General features: G+C 29.9%; 6 protein-coding genes across 8 annotated transcripts; 3 read left to right on the forward strand and 3 right to left on the reverse strand.

Annotated features, from left to right (window-relative positions):
* Positions 1-209: 209 nt before the first annotated feature.
* Positions 210-4129, reverse strand: LOC101511609 (deSI-like protein At4g17486). 3 transcript variants are annotated; one of them, XM_004511662.4, is made up of 5 exons: positions 3953-4129; positions 3493-3718; positions 1910-2197; positions 1535-1615; positions 210-609 (listed from the first exon to the last, which is right to left on the reverse strand). In XM_004511662.4, the coding sequence occupies exons 2-5, from the start codon at positions 3650-3652 to the stop codon at positions 461-463; spliced, it is 678 nt and encodes a 225-aa protein (XP_004511719.1). In that variant the 5' UTR covers positions 3653-3718; positions 3953-4129; the 3' UTR covers positions 210-460. The 3 variants fall into 3 exon arrangements, with proteins under 3 accessions (XP_004511719.1, XP_073220332.1, XP_073220333.1); XM_073364231.1 differs by having other exon boundaries at positions 3493-3747; positions 3953-4111; XM_073364232.1 differs by lacking the exon at positions 1535-1615 and having other exon boundaries at positions 3953-4091.
* A 5039-nt stretch (positions 4130-9168) lies between these two features.
* LOC101512146 (ethylene-responsive transcription factor 1A-like) lies at positions 9169-10344 on the forward strand. The gene has a single exon (XM_004511664.4). The coding sequence runs from the start codon at positions 9290-9292 to the stop codon at positions 10058-10060; it is 771 nt and encodes a 256-aa protein (XP_004511721.1). The 5' UTR covers positions 9169-9289; the 3' UTR covers positions 10061-10344.
* Positions 10345-16329: 5985 nt separating this feature from the next.
* Positions 16330-19031, forward strand: LOC113788030 (G-type lectin S-receptor-like serine/threonine-protein kinase LECRK3). The gene has a single exon (XM_027337351.2). It carries the CDS (start codon positions 16342-16344, stop codon positions 17491-17493), a length of 1152 nt encoding a protein of 383 aa, XP_027193152.1. The 5' UTR covers positions 16330-16341; the 3' UTR covers positions 17494-19031.
* LOC101497256 (G-type lectin S-receptor-like serine/threonine-protein kinase LECRK1) lies at positions 17524-19031 on the forward strand. Its single transcript, XM_027337350.2, has one exon. The coding sequence runs from the start codon at positions 17524-17526 to the stop codon at positions 18727-18729; it is 1206 nt and encodes a 401-aa protein (XP_027193151.1). The 3' UTR covers positions 18730-19031.
* On the reverse strand, positions 18999-21569 carry LOC101512472 (uncharacterized). Its single transcript, XM_004511665.4, has 6 exons — positions 21423-21569; positions 21288-21324; positions 20905-21131; positions 20408-20444; positions 20011-20228; positions 18999-19788 (listed from the first exon to the last, which is right to left on the reverse strand). Exons 1-6 carry the CDS (start codon positions 21459-21461, stop codon positions 19132-19134), a joined length of 1215 nt encoding a protein of 404 aa, XP_004511722.1. The 5' UTR covers positions 21462-21569; the 3' UTR covers positions 18999-19131.
* Positions 21570-22535: 966 nt separating this feature from the next.
* On the reverse strand, positions 22536-25138 carry LOC101512791 (G-type lectin S-receptor-like serine/threonine-protein kinase LECRK1). The gene has a single exon (XM_004511666.4). The coding sequence runs from the start codon at positions 25103-25105 to the stop codon at positions 22685-22687; it is 2421 nt and encodes an 806-aa protein (XP_004511723.1). The 5' UTR covers positions 25106-25138; the 3' UTR covers positions 22536-22684.
* Between the last annotated feature and the right edge of the window lie 1000 nt (positions 25139-26138).

Consider the following 26138-nt stretch of genomic DNA (forward strand, 5'->3'; position numbering starts at 1 on the left):
GATGTGATTTCCATTTCTATGACGAGTTTATCATTAAAAAAGTTGACAGTACAAAAGCAAACTAGAGCATCCACCTTTGCGTGACACTTAAACTCGATGCTAATGACAAAATCACAACTGCTAATATTTAATTTTGGTTTTAAGAAAAAGTGCAAATGGAAGAGATACATGAATTTGTCATGTCGTAGCAAGAAGTGAATAAAGACAGATTGGCAAAGGAGTTAAGTTAATAAGATTTGTAACAGTATACATGAGCATTTTTTGTTTGTACTTCTACACGTACAGATATACATAATATACAACAGATTGTCCTCTTTGTTCTACTAACTACGAAGCATGCATTTTGAGTCTTTAAATAATCTAGTTGAGAAACTTGTTACACTCAAGTGTAAGATCATAGATAAAGTAGTAGCCAAGAGAACAAAGAAAGAACAAGAAGCAGAAGATAAACCAATATAAATCATAGGTGCTCCCGCGCCAGCCTAACTGGTTTTTCCTTTAAATAGGCAACATCACCATTTGGTGCAGTTAGCAGACGGTGATTGGGCTCCTCCTCTTCACTCTCGACAGACAAATCAGAAAGGCCATCAGAATCTGATCTACCATCACCTGCAAAGACAGAAATAGATCATTCCTCTCATGGTTTTGTTACTATCTAAATACATAGAAATAGAGGTATTATTTAATTGTTTAAAGATCCATTGAATACTACATCAATATAATTTATATTTTACTGAACACTACCAAGAATTATGCAGGAGATCTCTCTTGAAACATTGCAACGATTCAGAACAGATAGTTCAATTAAATAAGGGAACACACAATAAAACACACCGGAAAGAAAGTGATAGAATATACAAGAATTTATATACATGGTTTGACACCTCTTGCCTACATTCACAAAAAAGGTCCAACAAAATGTGCACTTTATCAAATAAGTTATTAATTCTACAGAAACTTGAAAACCCACAATGTTGTGCATCACCCTACAAGTCTGAGTACCACACGTTACAAGGAATGATATACACCCACTCACTCTTAAGAGACTCTCACTGCAACTGATTACTCTTACTTTGGATGCTTCCACTATTCACAAGACCTCTTTATATAGTGGTGGAGTGTGGCTGTTTACAACAATGAGTAAGTGAACATTAACTACTTCTCTCATTTTCAAAACCTCAAAGAAAATCTGTCACCTATTTCAATGAGAGCTTCTCAATAATCAAAATAATAATTTCCAAGAACATAGAAACTTACTATGCATTGGAATCACTAACTTGAATTATGTTTGGAAATTTGAATTGCTTTATCCAATAGAGATAAATCTGTTTGCAACTGAGTGCACTCTTTAACTCATTCCCTTAGTATGTATGGTATTTTTGTAAATAAAAAACAGAACAGGTTTATCATATTCTATTCTATGAGGCCATTCATATTAGATATTGTCTTTCTTGGATTGCCAATAAAAAACATCCAAAAGGAAACATACAAGATTGTGAGCAAATTGGCTAATATTTTAGTCTCTGTATCTTACCAGCAAATGAAAGATGCTCGGGGACATGTCCAACTGCAGAAACCTGGATGCTCTCTGGCAGTAGACAATTGCAAAAAGAACCTAAAAGGTCACACCACACATGATCAGGTGGTAACAAAACTAGTATGTGCTATGACCAGATTCAAAAAATGAAACCTAATCATAAGCATGATTGCATCACTAATCCCGTCAAACTCTTGTACATTCTATTTCAATAGTAATCAGAAATTATATTTGAAGCAAGTCGGACTGTATCTTATGAAACCAAAAAGCTAGAAAAGAATGGTAGGCAGCATAATGTAAATGACACACGATGATTAAAAATATGAAATTTTGACTTATGCAACAAGAATTAGAGAGCAGAATAATTCTCACCTACACGGGCAAGTCGATTTACCCATCCAGGAATAGGATTTCCTGTTAGTTGTTGGCAAACTTCATCCGTAAAATGGTTGCAATTTTTCGCAATCAGATGGTAAGTGTCTCCATGATACTTTGCAGAGAGACGCTCCATAAAAGAACGGAATTCTGATAGAGACATATCAGTGCTGCCCAACAAGACTGATCGTCTGAAGATGAAGCCAGGGCAACTTCTAGGTTCCACTTCAAACACGCCACTTGTCGGGTATTCATGTGCTCCAAAGCCATATTCCATATCATGCACTGTCCATGAAAAAAAATTAAGCAGTAAGTTACTGCAAGGGAAATAATTATGTCCAGTCTATTCATTATATTCAAAATAGAACTTGTAACAAGCTTCAGGTCACTGTATCCAGAGATTTTGTAGTTATGAACAACTGTAAGTAGCCTCTAAACTGCGATAACAGAACACTGTCGGAAAAAAATAAAAAGGTGCTCTATAAAACTATAACAACTATACACATACATGTGTTAAGCCTTTAACAGGCAAACATGACTGAAGATGGTACACATGTCCATACTCAGTAGAATTCATGCATTCCACTGTAAAAATATTTATTACTATATTAATGACCCCAGGAATCGCGAATCAGGCATTGAACAACAACCAAGCCTTATTCCACTATGTTGGGTCGGCTACATGGACTAAATGACGCCATAATGTTCTATCATAGTTCCTCTTATAGTTTTTCTAGGTCTTCATTTGCCTCTAGCAATTTGACTATTCTCGATTTGAACTACTCTCCTTACCACAAAATGTACATCTCTCCTATCTACATACCCAAAACACCTAAGCCGAGTTTCCACGTCTTTTCTACTATAGGTGCTACCCCAACTCTTTCTCTAATATTGTCATTCTTAATACTATTCTGTCTAATCTTCCACACATCCAACAGAAGATTCTCATATCTGCCACGCTTATTTTATCCTTGTGTTGGTTTTTACCGCCCAACATTACAAACATAAACAACCCCTAAAATAGACAAGTTAGTGCAATTGCAAAGCAGACTGCAATTCCTTTAACAGAGAAGAACAAAACAAGAAAAAAGAAAGTAAAAAAAACACAGCAGAGTAGGGAGAGAACATGAGGGCAAAGTGCCAAAGTCACAATAGTTCAATTCGTCAGTGAAAAAAGAAAAGACAAACCAACGACTGCATATTGTATATTTGTATCACCACAAATTCCTAATAAGAGAATGATAAACTGTACTACAATACTGTTCAATGAGGCACTCTGATGCAGGTCTCCTAGCTTATACAATAGACAAACCAATTCCACTCATAGCCATACCATACACCATAACAGCTTTATTCTAAACTGCCCTTTTTTCTCTTATGAATATAAATTATCAAATATAGCGCCATGATATCCTCTAGCAATGGCAATCTTTAAATTGATTGAATTATATGGTCAGTTGAGTTGTAACCTTCAACCTAGTTAATTTTCTCAACATCGTATATGACTATCAAGTTCCACAATAACCAGATACAAGAAAACACAAGAGATAAAAGTTGAAAAATTGACATAAAAAACGAACCTTCAATACCGGAATGAAAGATTCCAAAGCCAAAGAGGTAAAGATAATTATTGATTGGAGTAAGATCATATACATTGAGATACACCATAGAACGAGTCTTGTTCCCACTACTATCACCATGCTCCCTTTCAGAGCTTGTACTCAACTGAAACCACCGCATTGCGGTCTCCCTCCTCCTCCTCCACACTCCTCCAACTATGAATCAAACCCTCATCATCTTCATTCCCTATTACGAGGAAAGAAGAAAAAAAAAACCTGCAAAATTATAAACACCACAACACAAAGAGATTCGAAGTTTCTTCTATAATCATGTTTCCTAAAAAGCTTTGTTGTCTAATACTAGAAATGAATAGAACATAATTGAATATTGATGGAATTACATAGAGATGGAATTAGAATTTGCAATGAAAAAGTGAAGTAGATCTAAGAAAGAACCCCTAGAAAAGGAAGAGAATCTTACGAGAGAGAGTGGAAGAGCAAGGATTGGAAATTGAACGAATATGGATATGAATTGTGAAGTTCGTAAACTGAAATCAAATCATAGTGAATTTGGATACGGATTCGGGTTGTGTGCTTTCGCCGCCATTATTATTTGCCAGCAAATAGCTATATATGTGTCACTGTGTGTTTTTATTACAACCGTTTATGTGCGGTTAAGGTTAACTTTAACGTCAACAACTACATTCATGTGTCCTACTATCTTCATTTTATTTTATTTTTCTTGTGATTTTTTTTTTTTTTTTGTATAATAAAATGGTTTAATGAGTCTGTAACATAAATTATTGATTGAATTGTTCTTTTAAGACTACACTTAATGATCATAAGGTGAGAGAATAGTGTAAAATTAGTTTAAAAAGTTAAACTTTTCTTCTCAAAATTGTATCTTTTGAAATAGTAATATCAATTACAAGAGAACGATGATGTAAGAATTGTGATTCTTTTTGAAAATTTAATTTTTATATTTATTTTTAATTAACTTAAGAATAATTTTGATTGAAATAAGTTAATTTTCAAAATATTTTGTACGTGTTAGTTTAAATAAAACAATTTAATTTATAAGTAAGTGAAATGTAATTAATGACTGCAAGATAAATATAAATAAAAGATTACATAAATTAGAGAAGAATGAACTTGAATTGCAACTATTTAAATTATGTAAAAAAAAAACAACAAAAAAAGTCAGATATAATAACAAAAAATCTCTATTTCTCACCTTAAATTATGAGACTCCTTAATTAAATTATTCACTAACTAACAATTTTGTGGTGAAAGCAATGGGACATGAGAACACGACGTTACTTGCTTTTAGGGAGGCAACATTGTCAACAATTCATTCAATTTAGTTTGAAGTCAATGCAAGATTGAATGCTCGTATAAAAAAATGACAACTATGGCTAGTTCATGCATATATAGAGAAAAATCGATCAGAAGAGAACTCATCTTAAGTGTCTAATAGATTATGCAATAGTGACTAGCGAGGTATATTTTATAACATATATAGTAATTAAAAATCTTAATGATAATTTTGATTCATTTATTTTTATTAATGAAGAGAATTAGTCTCTCTGTTTAAAAATCGGACATTTTTGCTCTTTTAACAATCTCATGATGTAGGACAATTTAGATACATTAATTATTTATATGTTACTAATTAAATTATAAAATGAATAGTTTCAGAAGTTCATACTAAAGTTTTTAGAGGATTTTATTATAATTTCATAAATATTAATCATTATATATCATTGTATTTTGTCACACCGTTTACAATATGTCACATCACCATTTTTGGTTAAAGATTATGAGGGAGAGATCAAAACCGTAGGATTTTAAAATAGGGGGATCGATTTTGCGAATTTGTGAAAATAAGAGAACTAAAACTGCGATTAAGTCTAATATAAATAAGTAGTAAAACATTATTTTAGTATTTGACTGAAAGCATAAGACATATTCATTTTAGTTATCAACTCAACAAAAAACTCAAAGTTCTTAAATAATCAAAATATCAGTCATTTTTGTCTTTCACATTATAACACATAAACAATTTAAATGGTAAATTGTATCTTTAAAAAACTTTTATGATGGTAAGTTATTTTTTATGGATCATTTTGATGATTTGATGACTAATTTTAATTTTTTGTTAAGTGAAATATCAAGATAAAAAAGTTTTATGCTTTTGAAAACTAAAATGATGTTTTATTCTAAACAATAAGCTTAACAACACAATTTTGATGAACTAATAGATCACCAAAATAGACTAATGATGCTAAAAGTTACGAGATCTACATCAAAATCTCAAAATAATAGTTAAAAAAACTCAATATGATATTCAAGATTAAGAGTAGGGTGTAAATAGCAAATATATAGGGAATTCTAAAATCAACTTCTAATTTTAGCTGAATTTTTTATGTTCAAAGTTATCTTTATTAACATAATTTTTTTCTTTTCACATAAAGTAAACAAAACATCAAAAGTAACTCATGTTTTAGTTTGATTCAACTTTTTTCTATACAAATTTATTTTTGTCAATATAGTTTTCATTTTTACTCTTTCACATTTCATTTTTCATACAATATTTTTCTATACAGTTTATTAAAAAATAGAATTCTAGAGAAAGTTAAATTTTTCATGCAGTTTATTAGAGAATAGAATTCTAGAGAAAGTTAAAAGAAGTTAGTTAAGAGGTTAAGAACTTAGTTAGGAAAACAAAAGATATAAATAAGAGTTTCACTATATAATTTACTATTATCTTTTATCAATCATTTAATATATTCAGAAGAAATTTTATTTTTTATAATTAATTAATTAATATGTCTAATAAAAAATTATTAATTTTTTTATTTTCTACATTACTGTATATAATAGTAGATGACGACTAAGTCTTATTTATCAAAAACATGATACATAATGTTAGAATAGGAAATTCTATTTTAAAGACAAAAGATAAATAAAAGCATAACACATCAACAATTGATCATTCGTCGTAAGACTTGATCAATTGTACTACATCAACCAAGAGATCGAACCAATGTTATGTACATGTTCTTTTTAACTACTAAGTAGTCTAACTCTTTTTCTTCTATTTTGTTTTCCTTTTTCTCTTGTAAAAACAAATTGATACTTAATTTTGAACAAAGATTACAATATTTAAATGACATGAACTTTCAGGGCATGAGAATTCAAAATGATGAATTTGTTTTTTTATTTGACAATATGAAATGTTAAAAATAAGTCAAGGTTTATGAATTGTGGTTCTTAGGGATGATTATCACACACCACCTTCCTAGAACTAGCTTATAATGACTTTTCTAAAAGCGACTTATCCACAATATAATGTAATAGCCAAACATGACCAAATCCGAACAAATCCGTTGCATTCGTAAGACCCCCGATCACATCAATTGTTCATGTCAACCCCTCTTGCTACTACTTCATTTTTAAAAGCCCATTTGTTGAGGAAAACAAAAAAGAAACAAAAAAATTGAGTAGAAAATCAGATTTTTACAATTTTAAAATTTGAATTATACAAATTTTAATTTCTTTTTTTATATTGAGATTTTAATAAATATGCTCCAATGACACTTGTTATAATTTTTTTTAAAATAAAAAATAAAAAAATTTACTATTATTTTATTTATAAAACTTAAGCTTTTACTATGATTTCAATTAAAAAAACATCGATATCAATAAAATTATTATTATTTATTATCATTATTATTATTATTATTACTACCTTTTGAATATTTTTAAAAATGTATTATTTATAGAAAAGTACGAGTCATTAAATAAATCCACTAATATTTAAAAGATAAACATTAAATGAAGATTAACAGTTATTTAAACAATAAATATATCTTAACAATCACAAATTTTTTATAAATAAGACTAAGAAAAAAAATAAATTTTTTTCTTATACTTGAGATCAAATATAATACTTTTTAAGCAGTAGTTTAATTTTTGACAATTTAACATGAACGTTAATATTTACTAAAAAAAACATGAACGCTACTGTTTGATAATTTAACATACACGTTAATATTTACTAAAAAAAAACATGAACGTTAATATTGTACAAGTTGGACAAAATAGATTCTTTTAGAGAAAAAAACAACTACTTAGTATTCCCTTCGTCTAATATATATGTAAAAATATGTCAAATAAAGTGAATATTATATTGATAAGAGAAATGTAACTTATATACCCCCAGTGTTTTAAGATTTTAGATTAAGATGTGATGTCGAAGTCTCTTGTGGCTGTAGCATTTCACCCATTGTTGTTCATGTACTTTTGAACTCTTCAACAAGTTGTATTAAAACTAAGATTCGGCTTAATGGAGGAGTTAATGTAAGATCCTAATGTAGCTTAAGTCTAGTGACGTGAATGACTCACACTTGAGGGATATATTGTTAGAATTCAAGTGTGAGTGATAAATCTTACATTGACTAAGAATAGAGAAAATATTACATATATAAGAAAGTTGACTCATATACTAAATATCTTAACGTTTTGAGTTGAGATGTATTGTCAAAATCTTTTGTGAATTCTAAAACATTTGATATGTTGTTGTTCTCGTGCCTCAAACTTTCCAACAAATATGTGGTCCAAATTTAAACTAAATACATTTACTCTGATATACTTTTGTTTATATTATGAATAATTAACTTTTATTTATAATTTTTCGTTATAAAATTCATTTTTAATTTACGACAACTTCAATTTGTCGGATCATGCAAATATTTAGGTTTGATGCACAAAATTGGGTACTAGTAAAAAAAAATTAATTCACATTGAATGTTAAATCCCTAATGATTCAACATAAAAGATAAAGTAAATTAAGACTACAAAATAAAATAAAAAGTCAATGAAAAATGCATTTGACATTCATTTGCCATCAAAGTTTCTTCCTCTATTTATCCTATCTTCGTCACATATAAATCAGAAATATAATTTTGCATCACAAAAGCCATTCTAGTGCCCCTTGTTTATGCCTCTCACTTGAAGATTTGATTGGAATCGCAAATCTAAGAGTTCTGATATGAAGATTTTAGATTTGGGAAAAATAAAACAAAAGGGTTATCAGGTCGATTATGATTACACTAAAACTAAACACATAAGCTTTGATGGGTCAACCTATAGTCAAGCTGCTGGAAGGAAGGTAGGAACTTTCTTAGAGACAAAAGAAAGACAAGACAAGCACGTGCCACTTGTGCACACCCCTATTCTAATGACGTCAAAAACCACATATATTTTATTATTTATATTACAAAATTTGAACATGTGATCATAAAATAAAACCCACCCCCTATAGTCAAGCTGCTGGAAGGAAGGTAGGAACTTTCTTAGAGACAAAAGAAAGACAAGACAAGCACGTGCCACTTGTGCACACCCCTATTCTAATGACGTCAAAAACCACATATATTTTATTATTTATATTACAAAATTTGAACATGTGATCATAAAATAAAACCCACCCACCCACCCAATTAGCTTCTTGCAATTTGCACATCAGAAGTTTCCAAGAACCTAAGGTTCAGAGTTCAGACCAATATACCAAACAAATTAGTATAATAATCAAAACAGAATTAAAGTTAAACCCGAAACCGTCTTTTGTTAATTAATTAATATTCAAAATCTACTTATTCTAAGTTCATGAACCTAATATCCTATAAATACCCGCTTCCTCTTATCTAATTCGAAAGTTAGAATATTAATTCAATTTTTTTCTTTCAAAAATCAATTAAAAAAATTTATAACATTAATTCCACAAACACACACAAATTGAAATAGCCTAAGATACGAAATGTACGGAGAGAGTTGTTACGAATCCGATTTGGCTCTTTTGGACTCCATACGCCGTCACTTGCTCGGAGATTCTGACGTTTTAACATTCGGAGCTCCGAATGTGAATTCGGATAATGCTCCATTTTTATGTCGGAGCTCCAGTTTCAATAACTTGTACCCGTGTCTGAGTGAGAATTGGGGCGAACTTCCACTGAAAGAAGACGATTCAGAAGATATGGTACTTTACAGTGTACTTTGTGATGCTGTTGATTTTGGGTGGGTCCCATCTCTCGACGCAGGCTCACCGGAGAGCTTTTCATCGGATGTCATGACGCCGGTTATGGTTAAATCGGAGCCGGAGGATGTTTTCCCGGTGGTGCAGCGTTTGCCTGAGATGATTGTTTCCGATCCGGTGGTTGTTCCGGCGAAGGGGAAGCATTACCGAGGAGTGCGGCGACGGCCGTGGGGAAAATATGCAGCGGAGATTCGTGACCCGGCTAAAAATGGGGCGCGGGTTTGGCTTGGAACTTTTGAAACGGCTGAGGATGCAGCTTTGGCTTATGATCGAGCCGCGTATAGAATGCGCGGCTCGAGAGCTATGTTGAATTTTCCACTTCGGGTTAATTCGGGTGAGCCTGACCCGGTTAGAGTGCCGGCGAAGAGGTCCTCATCGTCATCGGAGTCTTCTTCATCGTCGGAGAGTGGGTCGGCTGCGAAACGGAGGAAGATGGTGGAGCCGATGGTGACGGCTCAAGTTGAATTGAAAATGGGCCAAGTGGCACAATGCTGACGTGGAATGCATCTTGCTTGAGTTATCATTATTTAAGAGAAATAAATAATTCTAATATGCGTATTGACGTGGCTTTAAGCCACTCAAGCATGAATGACAGAAATAAAAAAAATAAAGAGATAGAAGGGGACTCTAGTGGGAGTGACAAAATCAAAAGCGAGAGAAGAGAAAAAAGAGAAATTGGGGTGATGGTTTTGTTCGGATTTGTGAATATAAAATTTGTTAATTTTTGGCTCTATGAATATATACAAATTGTGCTACATAAAACCTTAGCTTGTTCTCAATTTGGCATGTTATTCCAATTTTCAAATAGTCCATCTATAAAGCTGAGATAAAAGACTTTTTATCGTTGAGTTTTCTATTTACAGAAAAAATTAGGTCAAATAATAAAGAATCTAACGAGAGAATTTCGTCGGAATTCTCGCTATTGCTATTAATGTTAAATTCATATATGAACCATCAATATGAATTTATTGAGATAAGACTTAGGCGCACTCCAAAAAAAAAAATTGGAATCTCGCATTTTTTTCATTTTGAATAATTCAAAATTCTTAATAATATAGTGGAGAAATTATTTTATAATTTCTATAGATTTGTAGAAGTAGGAAGACTAATATTGGAGTCTACAATCAATTATTCAACTTGTTAGTTCCCCTGTGTCACAAGATGTTACTTTAAAAGAAATATATTATTTAAAAATAAATGTAATTCTCATTTTTAAATGCAACTGTAATTATATTTTTTCTATACTATATTTTAATATACACAATTTTTATAATTTTATTATATTTTACATTGATAATAATAAAAATTATATCAATAGTTAAAATGAATAATTTTATAAAATAATTTATCTACTTTTTTATAATTATTATTATATTTTTTAATATATATGTAAAAATATTAAATGATTATATTGAAATACGGTAAAAAGTAATATTTATAGATAAGGATGTAGTCCCAGCTTAAAAGTAAACACCGCGAGGACCAACATGCACGTGCCTAGGATCCGCTAAATTCTTTCGACCCATTAATATGGAAAAGATGAATAATTTTTCCACATTGTTCCCCATAATTAAGGCCGTTAATGGTTGATTTAAAAAAAAAAAAACAAACTATATTTATTTTAAAATTAATATATAGATTTAGATTTATAACTAAATTCATTATTTGGTTTAAAATCGATTATAAAACTAATTGTAAAATTAGTTATGTTTAATAACAAATTTATAATTAAGCAATCGGTTTTGAAAATTTTAATTTTAAAATTGATTTTTTTTAAAATCGGTTAAAATTTGATTATTTAAAAAAAAATTATTTATTCATAGTTTAAAAATCGGTTATTTGAAAAAATCGATTTTTTCTAAAAAATTCTCACCAAATGTTTCGAGAAAAAATTCAATTTAAAATTTTTCTGAAAAAAAAAAAAAAGTTTCTTTTTTGTTTTATTTATTTTTTCCCAATATTTTTTCAAAAAAAAATTCAAATTTTTTTGTAGAAATAAAATCTCAAAATTAACAAAATATTAGTAGTGGATAAAAAATCAGATAAAAACCAAATCTAAATATAAAACATAAGTGGTTATCCAATCAGTTTATAAATAAACCGGATTATAACCATATGATTTTAATCGGATATTTAAAATGAATTTGAATCCGGTTTTAGATTTGAGCCTCATAACCGAATTTTTTGCACAATCCTACCCACAATGCTTTATCTTGGAGGATTGATGGACTTTATCTCGCCATATAAAAATTACTAAAGCTGTTCAATTATTTCATTTTGCTTAAATACTTCTTTTTGCAAGTTTGTAATTGTAGTCTTACTTATATAAGGACTTTTACATTTTGCAAAAATTTGGTATGTTTAATTGGAATTTTGTTAAGAGATAATAAATAGAATGTTCATATATAATGGTACTCTAAAAGACGTCCTATTTAGAGAATGTAAATCTATTTGGAGTATAAGAGTTAGATTTAGTTTGAGGATTGCAAGAGGGTTGAGGGTTAGTGTACTCACACAAAAAGTGTCATTGTGACATAAAATCTCAAAATATATTCATAAACGAGTCTTTTAAATATATTATATTTTGGGTTGATCAAGTTGTTGTCCAATTAAAATAGAACAAATACCATGATACCTTGTATTAAAGGATATTGGTCTCCATATTGAAATTCAAGTGTGAACAATTTAATCTGATATTGATTATAAACAAATGTATCAAAGTTTCATATCACTACTTGTAATATCATAATTGTTTATAAAATATTTCTCATAAATCTATATTTTTTTCCATCAAGTCCAAACTGTAATACTACTTGTTGGCATTCAGAAAAGTCATATTAAAGATGAGGTTCACATGAAGTCTACAATTTCAAGTCTTCTCTGCTTTTTTACGTCCCCTTGTTGTGGAGCCATTAATTTTTTTTCTAGCTTATTTCATATACGTCAACATTGCTATATTAAAGTTGCACATGTTTTATATTAATATGTCCCTAGTAAATATTCTGAATCCATCCAATCAGCAAACTCTTTTGAATTTTCTTCTTGGTCCATCCATGTTTTGGGTCCATCCGGCCATTTTACATTCATTTTTTTCACCAATAAAAATTAACAAATAACCAGACAAACATTATAGTAAATTAATTGCAACATTAATATATATTTTTGATAAAATATTACGGTTAAAATATATTTTCTGATAATATAAAAATATTTTTTTGGTCTTGTTAATATACAACTTTTTAATTTTCATATTTATAAAACAATCTTTAATTAATCTTTGTAAATATATCATATTTTTATTTTAATCTTTATTATTTTATCTTAGTCTCTAAAATATATTTTTAGATTAAAATTAAGCTTTGTATTTTGATTTTAATTGCTTCAATATGGGTTACATAAACATTTAATTTTAATATGAACAAATTTTACATAAACAAAAGTTAAACAAGTAGTTAAAGCAAAATGTTTTATTTTTAAAAGAATTATATTAACAAATAAATATTGCTGCGAAAGAATGTGAAATCAACGTTACATTGGTTTACAACTTTTGTACCACACAAACTATGTACTAAGTTGATGTATTTAATTGAAATATTTTAAACGGATAAAATAATATGTATTAATATGTAATTAGGGTGATAATATGTTAGAACAAATTAAATTTTGGAAGAAATTGTCAAAAAAATTTAAGATCAGAACATATGGTATGTCATGTGTTTTTTTTTTTTAGAATTGAATTTAGCCTTTATAAAAGTGTCTATTAATTTATTTAAAATTCTCTTTTATATTAATATTTTTAAATAAGTAGTTCAACGTATTTTTAAAATAGAGTAACAAGGTAATATGTAATTAAATTAAGTATTTGCTTTTAGATTTAACATCACATTTTTTTAAAAATTGACTTTATGTAACCTCATATTTTAATTCTATTTTATTATAATATATTTAAATATATAAAAAGTTAATGTAGAATAATATGATTAAACTACTAAAAAATTAGTAAATTTATAATTTAACATATAGTTCAAAATATAATAAATAATAATAATAATAATAATAATAATAACAATAATAATAATAATAATAATAATAATAATAATAATAATAATAATAATAATAATAATACAAAGTATTATTCATATTAATTACGTAGGTCGAATCAGTAAACCTAAAAAACATTTTTATGGCCTATAACCTGATTTTTTAGGTAAATAAGCTTCTAAGAAAATATTGACCTTATCTATTTAATTTTTTTTTACCTGATATGAATATGTTATAGACTAAGTTATATATAAAAAAAATAGTTCTTAATAATTATTTACATAAAATCACCACTTCTGATTAGAAATAACTTTTCCTTTAACTAACTCTATGAATCAAAATTTGAACGAGTATTATATTTTGTTATAAGTACCTAAAATTTTAAATATTTATTGCACTAAAAATCTTTTATTTGTACTTAATTAAGGATTTAGTAGTTGGATTTTTATATACCATACATGTTTTTTTTTTTTTTTACTTTTTAGTATTTAATATAATAACATTTAAAAAGAAATAGATTACCAAATCGATATTTTTTATTAATTTCTTAAAAACAGGTTTCAAAAATAGATTACCAAACAATTTTTTTAATTTTCTGTTCTCTAAAACAGTTTCTAAAACTTAGATTGCCAAATAGGTTTTGTTTTTATTGTGTTCTTGAAAATAATTTTTTGAAAACTGAAAATCAAAAGCCATTCGAGCAAGCCCTAAGTCTTCTTCTGTTTTGTTCTATTGATTTTTTTCCTAACTTCTTTTTTACGACAACGCTTTTTCTACTATGTTATTCCTAGTTTCTTTTTTATGACAATACTTTTTTTTTTTTTTTTTATATTTTTTGCCTAGCTTCTTTCTTAGGTCAACACTTTTTCTTATCATTATTTGATATTTTTTTATAGTTGATCTACCGTGAATGAATGTTTGAAAGACACTAAAAAATTTATCAAAAATTGTAGATATTTTTTATAATGATCTCCTTAATTAATCTTTACGATTAGAACAATAATTTAATTGATATTAATCGGATAAAAGTACAGGAAATATATAAAATGTGTTTTATCAGAATTCAACTCATGATACAAATCAAGTCACTTTCTTAGATATAAAAATGGAAAAAATTATTAACTTATATTTCTAAAAAGTGTTGTCGATTATCGTTAGAGTTTGGAATAATTATTAAAGACATAAAATTTACTATTCCTAGTCTTCCCTGATTTTTTCCAAGTCTTCTTGTTTGGAGCTATTAAATTTTTCCTGCTTTTTTCATATTAATCACCTCTCAAATAAAAATTAAAATAAATAAATAAAATAAATATATTTAATATAAATCTTAAATTAAATATATCAATTTTTTTAATCAATTTATATGCAAGACAGTATAGTCACTGACTATAATATTTATCTAGTTGTTTGTCAAGACATGGATGGACCAAGAAGAAAATTCAAAGAGTTTGTTGAGCGGATATATAGAACCCGAATGGTAATTTTTACAGTACCATTAATGTTGTTAATTGCATAATTAATATATATTTTTGATAAAATATTACTATTAAATATATTTTTCTGACAAGGTTAAAATATGTTTTTGGTGTTCTAAATATACAACTTTTTGCTTAATTTTAATATATAAAAAATTAATTAATATTTACAAATATATCATATTTTTATTTTTATTATTTTATTTTAGTCTCTAAAATATTTATCTGGATTCAAATTAATCTTTGTATTTTGATTTTAATCACTCTAATATAATATAGTTTACACAAATACTTGCATACACATAATATAAACTAATTTCAACACAAACAGATTATACATAAGATTAAATTAAACAAGAATTTAAAGAAAAAAAATATTTTTGAAATAATTAATAACAAATAAATGTTTTTGAAAAGTAACGTGAAATTAACATTACATTGTTTTACAATATTAAGTAGATGTATTTAATTTAAATTTGTATTAAAAATAATATTAATAATACACTTTTTAACATACACTACACTTTTAAACAAAGTATTGATTAAAACTTAGATGAATCTTATCAAATTTATTTCGAAAAACACATAATTTAGTAGAACCAATATAAATTTGAAAATTAAAATAAAAAAAGAAAAGGCTTAGCAATGTGTTAGAGGAAGAAAAATTGAAGCCATGCATTGCATTGTGGAAATTTGGACAAGTCACACGTATAGTGGGTAGGGGTGGGCAAAGTTCAGTTCTGCACTAGAACCATTTGAAAATTGAACCGAACTGTTTTTCAGTTTGGAAAAACTGAACTGAACCGGTTTTCAGTTCAAAGAACCGAACCGAACCGGTTTATAAAAGTGGTGCACCGGTTTATTATTTTGAACCAAACCGGTTTAACTTAATTTTTTTCATTCATATAGGCCAAAATTTTCATAATTACCCCTAATTACGACTAAAAAAAATTCGGTTCAAGTTTTTTGAAATAAAAACCGGGTCGGTTTGGTTTTTTTAAACAAAAAACCGGTTCGGTTCGGTTTTTTGAATTGAAAAACCGGTTCGGTTCAGTTCTGGTTTTACAAAATCAGTTCGAAAACAGTTCGGTTCTTAAACCAGTTCAGTTCAAAACCAGTTCGGTTCGGTTCGGTTCGGCAGTTTGGTTCAGTTTTTGGTTTTTTTGAACACCCCTAATAGTGGGACCATATTTCTGTATTTATAGACATAAACTCATACCACAAATTTCCAACCATATTACCTATCATTTCACTTCTCAAATGGCTTCCCCTAACTTTTTTTACATAATTTCTATTCTCTTTCTTCAACTTGTTTTAGTCTTTGGAAATGTTACTCTGAGTTCTACTCTCTCTACCAACAACAACAATTCATGGCTATCACCTTCTGGTGAATTTGCTTTTGGATTTCGTCAACTTAATAAAAACAACACAAACTTCTTCATGCTTGCAATATGGTACAACAAAATATCCGACAAAACCATTGTTTGGACTGCCCAAAACGACAACAACCTCGTACAAGCACCGAAAGGGTCACAAATTCAATTAACATCAGGTGGACTCACGTTAACAACTTCACAAGGTGATTCCCTTTGGACAGCACAACCAAACAATGCTGTTTCCTATGGCACCATGCTTGATACTGGTAACTTTGTTCTTGTTAACAAAACTTCTACTTTTGTTTGGGAAAGTTTCAATTTTCCCACTGATACCTTGTTACCTAAGCAATCTCTTGATTTGAGTGGTACCTTGACTTCTAGATTCTCAGAAACCAATTTTTCAAGTGGAAGGTTCCAACTTTATTTCAATGGTGATAATATTTTGATGAGTCCACTTGCATGGCCTACTCAACTACGTTACGATTCTTATTATAGTAGTAATGTTCCTGAAAACTATAATTCTTCAAGTTTAGTCTTTGATGAATTAGGTGATATTTATGTGGAAACAAATAATATCAATGGGACTAGAGTGAAACCTCCAGGGAAAAACTGGGGTGATTTAGTTCTTGATTCTAAGTTGTATTATTATAGAGCAACACTTGATTATTATGGAGTTTTTACACAATATTCTCATCCAAGGGATATTAATGCAAAACAAGGATGGAGTATTATGAGGTATGTTCCTGATGACATTTGCATTGATATACGCAGTGATTTTGGTAGTGGTACTTGTGGTTATAATAGTTATTGTTCTATAGAAAATCAGAGGCCTAGTTGTAAATGTCCTTATGGATATTCACTGACAGATCAAAGTAATCAATTTGGTGGGTGTCAATTAAATTTCCCACTTGGTTGTGAAGTTGATAATGGTGAAGTATTGAATGTGAAACCAGAAGAAGTGTATGAGTACAGTGTTGTTGAAGGTGTGGATTGGCCTTTATCAGATTATGAAAGGTTGCAGCCTTATTCTCAATAAGATTGTCAACAATCTTGTTTGCATGATTGTATGTGTGCTGTTGCTATTTTCAATAACCAAACTTGTTGGAAGAAAAGATTGCCTCTTGCTAATGGAAGAGAACTATCGGATCACTTAGCACTTGTCAAAACAAGAGTTTCTAATCTTGGTCCTAGTCCTTCTTGCAATACAAATGATTCGAAGAAAGACGATGGAGTTAAGCCGATTGTTCAAGGTTTACTTATTGGCTCAATTGTCATTAATACCATACTCTTGGCTCTTGTTGTTTTTGTGATTCTCTTGAAGCCAAAAAGGGTTGTCCAAGGTGCAACTATCTTGGAAACAAATTTACATTCTTTTAGTTATGATGCATTGAAAGAAGCCACAAGGGATTTTAGTGTCGAAATAGGAAGAGGTTCGTTTGGAATTGTTTACAAAGGTGAATTAAAAGCAGAAGCATCTTGTAATGTTGTTGCTGTTAAGAGATTGGACAGATTAGTGCAAGATCGTGAAAAAGAATTCAAGACCGAGTTGAGAGCCATTGGTAAAACATGCCACAAAAATTTGGTAAGGTTGATTGGATTTTGTGATGAGGGAATGCATAGAATGTTGGTTTATGAGTTCATGAGCAATGGTACTCTTGCAGACATCTTGTTTGGACAAAACAAACCTATTTGGAATCTAAGAGTTGAATTTGCTTTGGGGATTGCAAGAGGGTTGGTGTATTTACATGAAGAATGTGACAGTTCCATCATTCATTGTGACATAAAGCCTCAAAATATACTCATAGATGATTACTTCACAGCCAAGATATCTGACTTTGGGTTGGCCAAATTGTTGCTGGCTGATCAAAGTAGAACGAATACAATGATTCGAGGAACACGAGGATATGTAGCTCCTGAATGGTTTAAGAATGTTCCTGTGACAGCTAAAGTCGATGTTTACAGCTTCGGTGCGATGTTGATGGAAATTGTTTGCTGCCGAAGAAGTGTGATGTTGATGGAGTCAGTGGAGGAAGAAAAGGCAATTTTGACAGATTGGGCTTGTGATTGCTATATGACAGGAAGACTAGATATTCTTGTGGAAAATGATCAAGAAGCTTTAGATGACATTGGCAGGTTAGAAAAGTGGATAAAAATAGCAATTTGGTGTATTCAAGAGCATCCTGAAACGAGGCCAACAATGAGGATGGTCATGCAAATGTTAGAAGGTGTGGTTGAAGTTCCTAACCCGCCATCCCCTTTTTCCTTCAGTTAGATTCCTTGACTTCCAGCCCAAAAAATCAACAAGGAGAGAAGGTGGACCTTAAATTTGTTCTAAATACCAATATCATTTTCTTTATTGAATGTGTGATTATTTTCAGTTAAGATTTTATACTATGTGATTTCCTTTATACAAGGTGATTATTTTCAGTTAAGATTTTATACAATGTTTGTAATTCTTTTCTATTACAATTTCGTTCGTATTTGTAAACGGATATTGTTTAGTAATGGAAAGTTATTCTAGAAATAACCTTCTCAACTAAATTGAACGAGTAATAAAATAGTTTGTCAAATACACTCCTAATGTTTTAGCAATTTTGTTTTCCTTAATGCTGTAATACTACAAATTTCATGGACAACCAATATGCTAGACCATTTTGGAAATGAACCAACTTTGTCAATGAGGTGAGATCTTTTCAACCCTATGAACCCATCTTTCAAGCCTAAGTTGCTTCAAAGGAGGCCCATGATTCGGTTTAAGTTTCTGTGGGCATTGCCATTTCCCTGTAATCTCCATGGCATTGGAATGTTGAAGATTTGTTGCTTCTGTCAATGCCTTTCTCTTTGCTACATTATTCTTTTCACATGCCAAGGAAACTGTTCCTGTACTTGTTGAACACTGCAATGATGTCTTTTCTGGTTTCTTCCAAGAGTTTTCATCATTTGGTCTGGTGCAACTTTTCTTCCTCGTTGAAACAAAACCATCAGTTTCATTATGTCTTGTACAAGTTGAGCTTCTTGTCGAGAGGCTTTTAGCTAAACTTGAGCTAATGTCAGGCTCTTGGATTTCAGCTTTCAAATTCACTTGTTCAGTATCATGCTTTTGTACCAGCTTCCGAGGTCTCATCGCGCTTGGATCCACATCCAATGACATTGAATATGCTTCTCCATTACAACCAGGAGTTTCATGATTCCGGTTCACTGTCTCCTTATGCTTGGTTGAACCAAGACTATGTTGCAGAGCCTTATCTTGTATGCATGGCTGCAAGATCTTTTCCGAATCCAAAGTTTTGGCAATAGTTAATTTTTTCTTCATTCCAGCACTACCATCACCCTGTTATTGTCAACAGCATTCATTCATATCATCAAGTTCAACTAACTAACTTATCCACTTTTAGGTGCAATTGAGCATAATTGTTTATTGCCGCCATATTACAAATAGGCATGATTAGAATTTAGGAAAATTGGTCATTAGCCTAATATGTACTACTATTTATCCAAATAATTCCATAACAGATACTTTTTTTACAAGAGAAATCAGGAACTTTTGTTTTACCTCCATGTTTTTCTCAAAAGAGTTATTGTATTCAACACAAACTTTCGAATGAACATTCCCATATCTCCCTTCATCTTTATTTATGACTTCAAAATCAAACCTCTCGCCGACACACTTATTTCTGTCAGAAACTTCTTCACTGCTTAAAAGACTACTTGTATCAACCACTGAAGACTCATAAATATAGCTTGAGAACCAGTTTTTGATATCTGGAGGCTCTGAATTTATTTAGGGGGCCAAATAACACACACAAAGCAATCACTGTTAGCTAGTTGAAATAACTGAATACATTATACATCACATTTTATAAAGAATTGCAGAGATGTCTTCTTAGCAGACAAATTATAGATACTTTTTAGCGAAAGGAATTCTAAAAGGAAGCAAGGAAAATACAAACCAGAGAAGAGTGAGCATGAACCACAAGGATCCAGATTCTGTAAGGAAAATAAAATCAACAAAAAAAAGTCAGACGTAAAAACAAAAAATCTCTATTTCTCATCTAAAATTCTGAGACCCTAACTTTGATGATACCGAATGTAACTATGACCAATTAACACCCATAACCTGAATTTTCTTTTCTTATTTCTTTAGCCTAGTTTAGATTAGTTTCTGTAGTTAATGAAATACTTTTTTTATCAACTTAAGGTTATGACTCCTTACAAAAGCTTGTATCCTCAAAAGCCTAGAAATCTTGAAGAAATTAAATAAAAGTGCTTTTAAAAATTTAAGATGCTGCAGCTAACCTCAACATATGGCTAAAAACCTAAAGCAATTGTTTTTTTTAAAAAAAGAACAAAAATTGTCAAAAAGAACAACAAAAATTATTATTACAAGATTCATTCAATGCATTAAAATTTCAGATTCAAAAATGAAAAGTTGAGAAAAAATATTTACCTTGGTCAAGCATGGATCTTCACTATGATTATCAACTTTAACACAAGTTCCATTACATTGCACTATCTTCTTTCTAACAACCCCTTCATCTTGAACCCTAACCTTATCAAATCCATCACGCTGCGATTCACGTATTCTGAAATCCGAATCTTCGAGATTAAAATTCGAATCCGGATCGGGTGATCGATAATCATAGCTCGAGAACCAATTTCCAACATCAGGAAGCTCTGTCAAAAAAATAAAATCACAAAACACAGAAACCAAAAGGAACTATTTTTTTAGGTGTTTGTATTTAAAAATTAGAACCCTTGAAATTAATAATTACTAATTACTAATCGCAATTCCCATGTTTGATTTTATTCTATTAAGAAATGGATACAAACCAGAAGGGCATGATGGGGAAGACAACGAACACGGAACCTAAAATAAAGAAAAAAAGAAAAGAAAATATTTATCAACAATTTCTGAGAAAGAAGGCAATGATGAAAAAGTGATTGGAGAAATAGGAAAATAAGCACCTGAGAATTTAAGCTTTGAATGTTTGAGATTGAATCCATCAAAATGAGAGTACAAAAGAAAGAATGTACAAGATAACATTTTACTATTTAACTCTTTTGCTTTCGGAGTTTTTCACGATGTTGTTCAAAGTTTTGAATTTCGCGGTTTGAAATTGGCGCTATTATTTTTTATTTTTTGTGGCGCATTTGGTTTATGCTTGCCGCTAAGTCTTAAGTTGACGTTTATAACCTTTGAAAAATCTGAAAAATGAATTTGGATTTAATGCACTCCAGAAATTGTGTGACAATCTTATTTTCATAAAAAATTATTGAATTGAAGATTTGAACCGTGACTATAAATTGGATAAAAAGTATATCTTTTTAATTTAATTTTTATTATAGTATTTAGATTTAGTACTCTAAATGTTTGTCAAGTACTTTTTCATCCAAATATCTCATCTTTAATAATTAAAAAATTATTTAAAATTAATTTTAATATTTTGTAATTTAATATGTGTGATTTTTAAATTAATGTTAGAAATCATATAATATAACAAATATTTTTTCTACGGAAGATAATTTAAATCCAAAAAATTTAGACCGTTTAATTGTTGTGTAAAAATACTAAAGTGATTTTTAGTTTTATAGTGTAAAAACTTTCAAATAATAAATTTATTTATTTTTCTTAATTAAATTTAAAATAATTCTTTTAAAAATAGACAAAAATTACTATAAATAAAATAAAATAATCATAAATAGTAGGAACAACCACGATAACAACAACAATAACAGTAATAAGTGTAATGTTATATAGTTTGTGTCTAGTTCTTAATTCTTATTGAGTAATCCTTAATGAGGTTGATGATGATGATTCTTAATTATGTCTCTCTTATCTAATTTTTTTATTTATAAAAAAATAGTAAAGACTTATAAACATTTATGCTCACTTGCACCTAAAAGTGGATCAGTTATATGAATGAATACTGTTTACTTTTTCAAAGTTCAAAGGAAGAAAGATTCAATAATACATGACTCTAAATGCATGAATGTATTTCCTAATCAGTTGACCTCACTGTTTTTCTTTGGTGTTGACAATGACAGGATGATGTTAGTATTACACAGACTATCTTATAGTTATTTGTACACTAATTTTTCATTACTAACCAATATCAATTTACAGATAAGAAAGAAATCATCACAACAGAAAATAATCATAAACATTGTATAAAGGTATTGATATTTAGAACAAATGTATAGTCCACCTTCAATCTTTTTGCTGGAAATCAAGGAATGGAATCGAACGAAAAAGGCGATGGCGGGTTAGGAACTTCAACCACACCTTCTAGCATTTGTATAACCATCCTCATTGTTGGCCTCATTTCAGGATGCTCTTGAATGCACCAAATTGCTATTTTTATCCAATTTTCTAACCTGCCAATGTCATCTAAGGCCTCTTGATCATTTTCCACAAGAGTGTCTATTCTCCCTTCCATATAGCAATCACAAGCCCAATCTGTCAAAATTGCCTTCTCTTCCTCCCCTGACTCCATCAGCACCACACTTCTTCTGCAGCAAATGATTTCCAACAACATTGCACCAAAGCTGTAAACATCAACTTTAGCTGTCACAGGAACATTCTTAAACCATTCAGGAGCCACATATCCTCGTGTTCCTCGAATCATCGTATTCGTTCTACTTTGATCAGCTAACAACAATTTGGCCAAACCAAAGTCAGATATCTTGGCTGTGAAGTAATCATCTATGAGTATATTTTGAGGCTTTATGTCACAATGAATGATGGAACTGTCACATTCTTCATGTAAATACACTAACCCTCTTGCAATCCCCAAAGCAAATTCAACTCTTACATTCCAAATAGGTTTGTTTTGTCCAAATAAGATGTCTGCTAGAGTACCATTGCTCATGAACTCATAAACCAACATTCTATGCATTCCTTCATCACAAAATCCAATCAACCTCACCAAGTTTTTGTGGCAGGTTTTACCAATGGCTCTCAACTCGGTCTTAAATTCCTTTTCACGGTCTTCTATTAATCTATCCAATCTCTTGACAGCAACAACATTACAAGATGCTTCTGCTTTTAATTCACCTTTGTAAACAATACCAAAGGAACCTCTACCTAGTTCTTCCCTAAAACCCCATGTGGCTTCTTTCAATGCTTCATAACTAAAAGAATGCAAATTTGTTTCGAAGAGAGTTGCACCTTGGACAACCCTTTTCGGTTTCAAGAGTGTCAGAAAAACAACAACAGCTAAAAGTATGCTATTAATGACAGTTGAACCAATAAGTAAACCTTGAAGAATCGGCTTAACTTGATCGTCTTTTTTTGAATCATTTGCGGCGAAAGAAGGATTAGGACCAAGAGGAGTAACTCTTCCTAGTGGAGTAATTCTTGTTTTGACAAGTACTAATTGGCCACCACTTTGTGCTCTTCCATTAGCAAGAGGCAATCTTTTCTTCCAACAAGTTTGGTTATTGAAAACAGCAATAGCACACATACAATCATGCAAACAAGATTGTTGACAATCTGGTTGAGAATAAGGATGCATCTCTTCATAATCTGATAAAGGCCAATCCACATCTTTAACAACAGTGAACTCATATAAATCTTCTTGCTTCACATTCAATCCTTCACCATTATCAGCTCCACAACCAAGTGTGAAATTTAATTGACACCCACCAAATTGATTACTTTGATCTATCAGTGAATATCCATAAGGACATTTACAACTAGGTCTCTGATTTTCCATGGAACAGTAACTATTATAACCACAAGTACCACTACCCTTTTCATTGAATATAGCAATGCAAATGTTATCAGGAACATATCTTACAATACTCCATCCTTGTGTTGCATTAATATCCCTTGGATGAGAATATTGTGTAAGAACTCCATAATAATCAAGTGTTGCTCTATAATAATACAACTTAGAATCAAGAACTAAATTTTTCCATTTTGTATCTTGAAGTTTAATTCTAGTCCCATTATTATTATTATTTGTTTCCACATAAATATCACCTAATTCATCAAAAACTAAACTTGAAGAATCAAAGTTACTAGGAACAACAATTCTATAGTAAAAATTGTAACGGAATTGAGTAGGCCATGCAAGTGGACTCATCCAAACATTATCACCATTGAAATAAAGTTGGAACCTTCCACTTGAAAAATTGGTTTCTGAGAATCTAGAAGTTAAGGTACCACTTAAATAAAGAGATTGCTTAGGCAACAAGGTATCAGTGGGAAAATTGAAACTTTCCCAAACAAAAGTAGAAGTTTTGTTAACAAGAACAAAGTTACCAGTATCAAGCATGGTGCCATAGGAAACAGCATTGTTTGGTTGTGCTGTCCAAAGGGAATCACCTTGTGAAGTTGTTAACGTGAGTCCACCTGATGTTAATTGAATCTGTGACCCTTTCGGTGCTTGTACGAGGTTGTTGTCGTTTTGGGCAGTCCAAACAATGGTTTTGTCGGATATCTTGTTGTACCATATTGCAAGCATAAAGAAGTTTGTGTTGTTTTTATTAAGTTGACGAAATCCAAAAGCAAACTCACCAGAAAGTGATAACCATGAATTGTTGTTGTTGGTGGAGAGTATAGAACTTAGAGTAACGTTTCCAAAGACTAAAACAAGTTGAAGAAAGAGAATGGAAATTATGTAAAAAAAGACAGGGGAAGCCATTTGAGAAATGATAGATAAATACTTGCTGTTACAAATTTGTGAAATGAGTATGTATATAAATTTTAGCTTCAAGGAAACTTTTTTTTTTTTAAATATAATAAGTTGTACTTGTATATTTACGAAGATAAAAAAAAAACATATTTAATTATTTTGTATCAAATGACAAGACAAGAAGAGTCAATTCAATGGTGCAAGTAATTGACTATTATGTTTATTTAGTTATTTATTAAATTTTTATTAGGTGAAAAAAATGAGTGTAAAGCAACCTGATTGAGCCAAGAAATGGAGAATAAGAAAATTCTAAGAGTTTCTTTGACTTCTTGATGGTTGATGTATATATGAAATGTTTGCAATTGGCGTGCTTGGTACCGTTGGATCATTGAGATTCAAAAGTGTCACACTCACATATGCCTTTAAGAAGACGGTATAAATATTTTATGTTTCTTAACTAAAAAAACATTTACTCTATATATATGAATGAATGGAACATATATTTAAAACTTATTAAAATTAAAAAAATGAATTAACTGAAAACTCGCGACAATAAAATTATAATATAAAACAATAAAATATTTATAAATATGATAAAATATGATAAAATTAAAATGGCTTAAATATTTATATTTTTTGATATATAACAAGCTAATGTATTATTTTTAAGTAAAGGAACACTATTATCAAATAGAAAACAAAATAGTGTTTCTTAAGAGAGGATGAATAAAATAGTATCGCATCGAAATGAAAAAATCACAAAAATAAAAATAAAATTAAAAAGAATAACTAAAATTATGTGTAAATAACTTATTTTAAATAAACATGCCAAAAAAACTATTTAGAGAATTGATCCATGACCATAAATTGGCCTAAACTATTCTTTCTTCTATGGTTGATGAAAAATAAATGAGAAAAGGAAAAAGTGCTAGGAGAGCAGGTAAGACCTGCATATATATTTTATGTTGTTGAAATAAAACGTTGGTAAAATTCAATTTGCAGGATTAAAATATATGCTAATTTAATGGTTATATTAAAGCGG

The sequence above is a fragment of the Cicer arietinum genome, chromosome 8 (genome assembly GCF_000331145.2).
Source record: "Cicer arietinum cultivar CDC Frontier isolate Library 1 chromosome 8, Cicar.CDCFrontier_v2.0, whole genome shotgun sequence".
Classification (NCBI taxonomy): Eukaryota; Viridiplantae; Streptophyta; class Magnoliopsida; order Fabales; family Fabaceae; genus Cicer; species Cicer arietinum.

Bases quoted from the DNA above. Each gene is read 5' to 3' on its own strand.
- LOC101511609 (XM_004511662.4), bottom strand. From the start codon at position 3,652: ATGCGGTGGTTTCAGTTGAGTACAAGCTCTGAAAGGGAGCATGGTGAT. The intron at 1,616-1,909 runs GTGAGAATTATT...GTGACCTTTTAG, and splicing joins AAATCGACTTGCCCGTGTAG to GTTCTTTTTGCAATTGTCTA. The intron at 610-1,534 runs GTAAGATACAGA...CTGTCTTTGCAG, and splicing joins CGAGCATCTTTCATTTGCTG to GTGATGGTAGATCAGATTCT.
- LOC101512146 (XM_004511664.4), top strand. From the start codon at position 9,290: ATGTACGGAGAGAGTTGTTACGAATCCGATTTGGCTCTTTTGGACTCC.
- LOC113788030 (XM_027337351.2), top strand. From the start codon at position 16,342: ATGGCTTCCCCTAACTTTTTTTACATAATTTCTATTCTCTTTCTTCAA.
- LOC101497256 (XM_027337350.2), top strand. From the start codon at position 17,524: ATGTGTGCTGTTGCTATTTTCAATAACCAAACTTGTTGGAAGAAAAGA.
- LOC101512472 (XM_004511665.4), bottom strand. From the start codon at position 21,461: ATGGATTCAATCTCAAACATTCAAAGCTTAAATTCTCAG. The intron at 20,229-20,407 runs GTTTGTATTTTC...AAATAAATTCAG, and splicing joins TTCATGCTCACTCTTCTCTG to AGCCTCCAGATATCAAAAAC. The intron at 19,789-20,010 runs GTAAAACAAAAG...TGACAATAACAG, and splicing joins CTTTTGAGAAAAACATGGAG to GGTGATGGTAGTGCTGGAAT.
- LOC101512791 (XM_004511666.4), bottom strand. From the start codon at position 25,105: ATGGCTTCCCCTGTCTTTTTTTACATAATTTCCATTCTCTTTCTTCAA.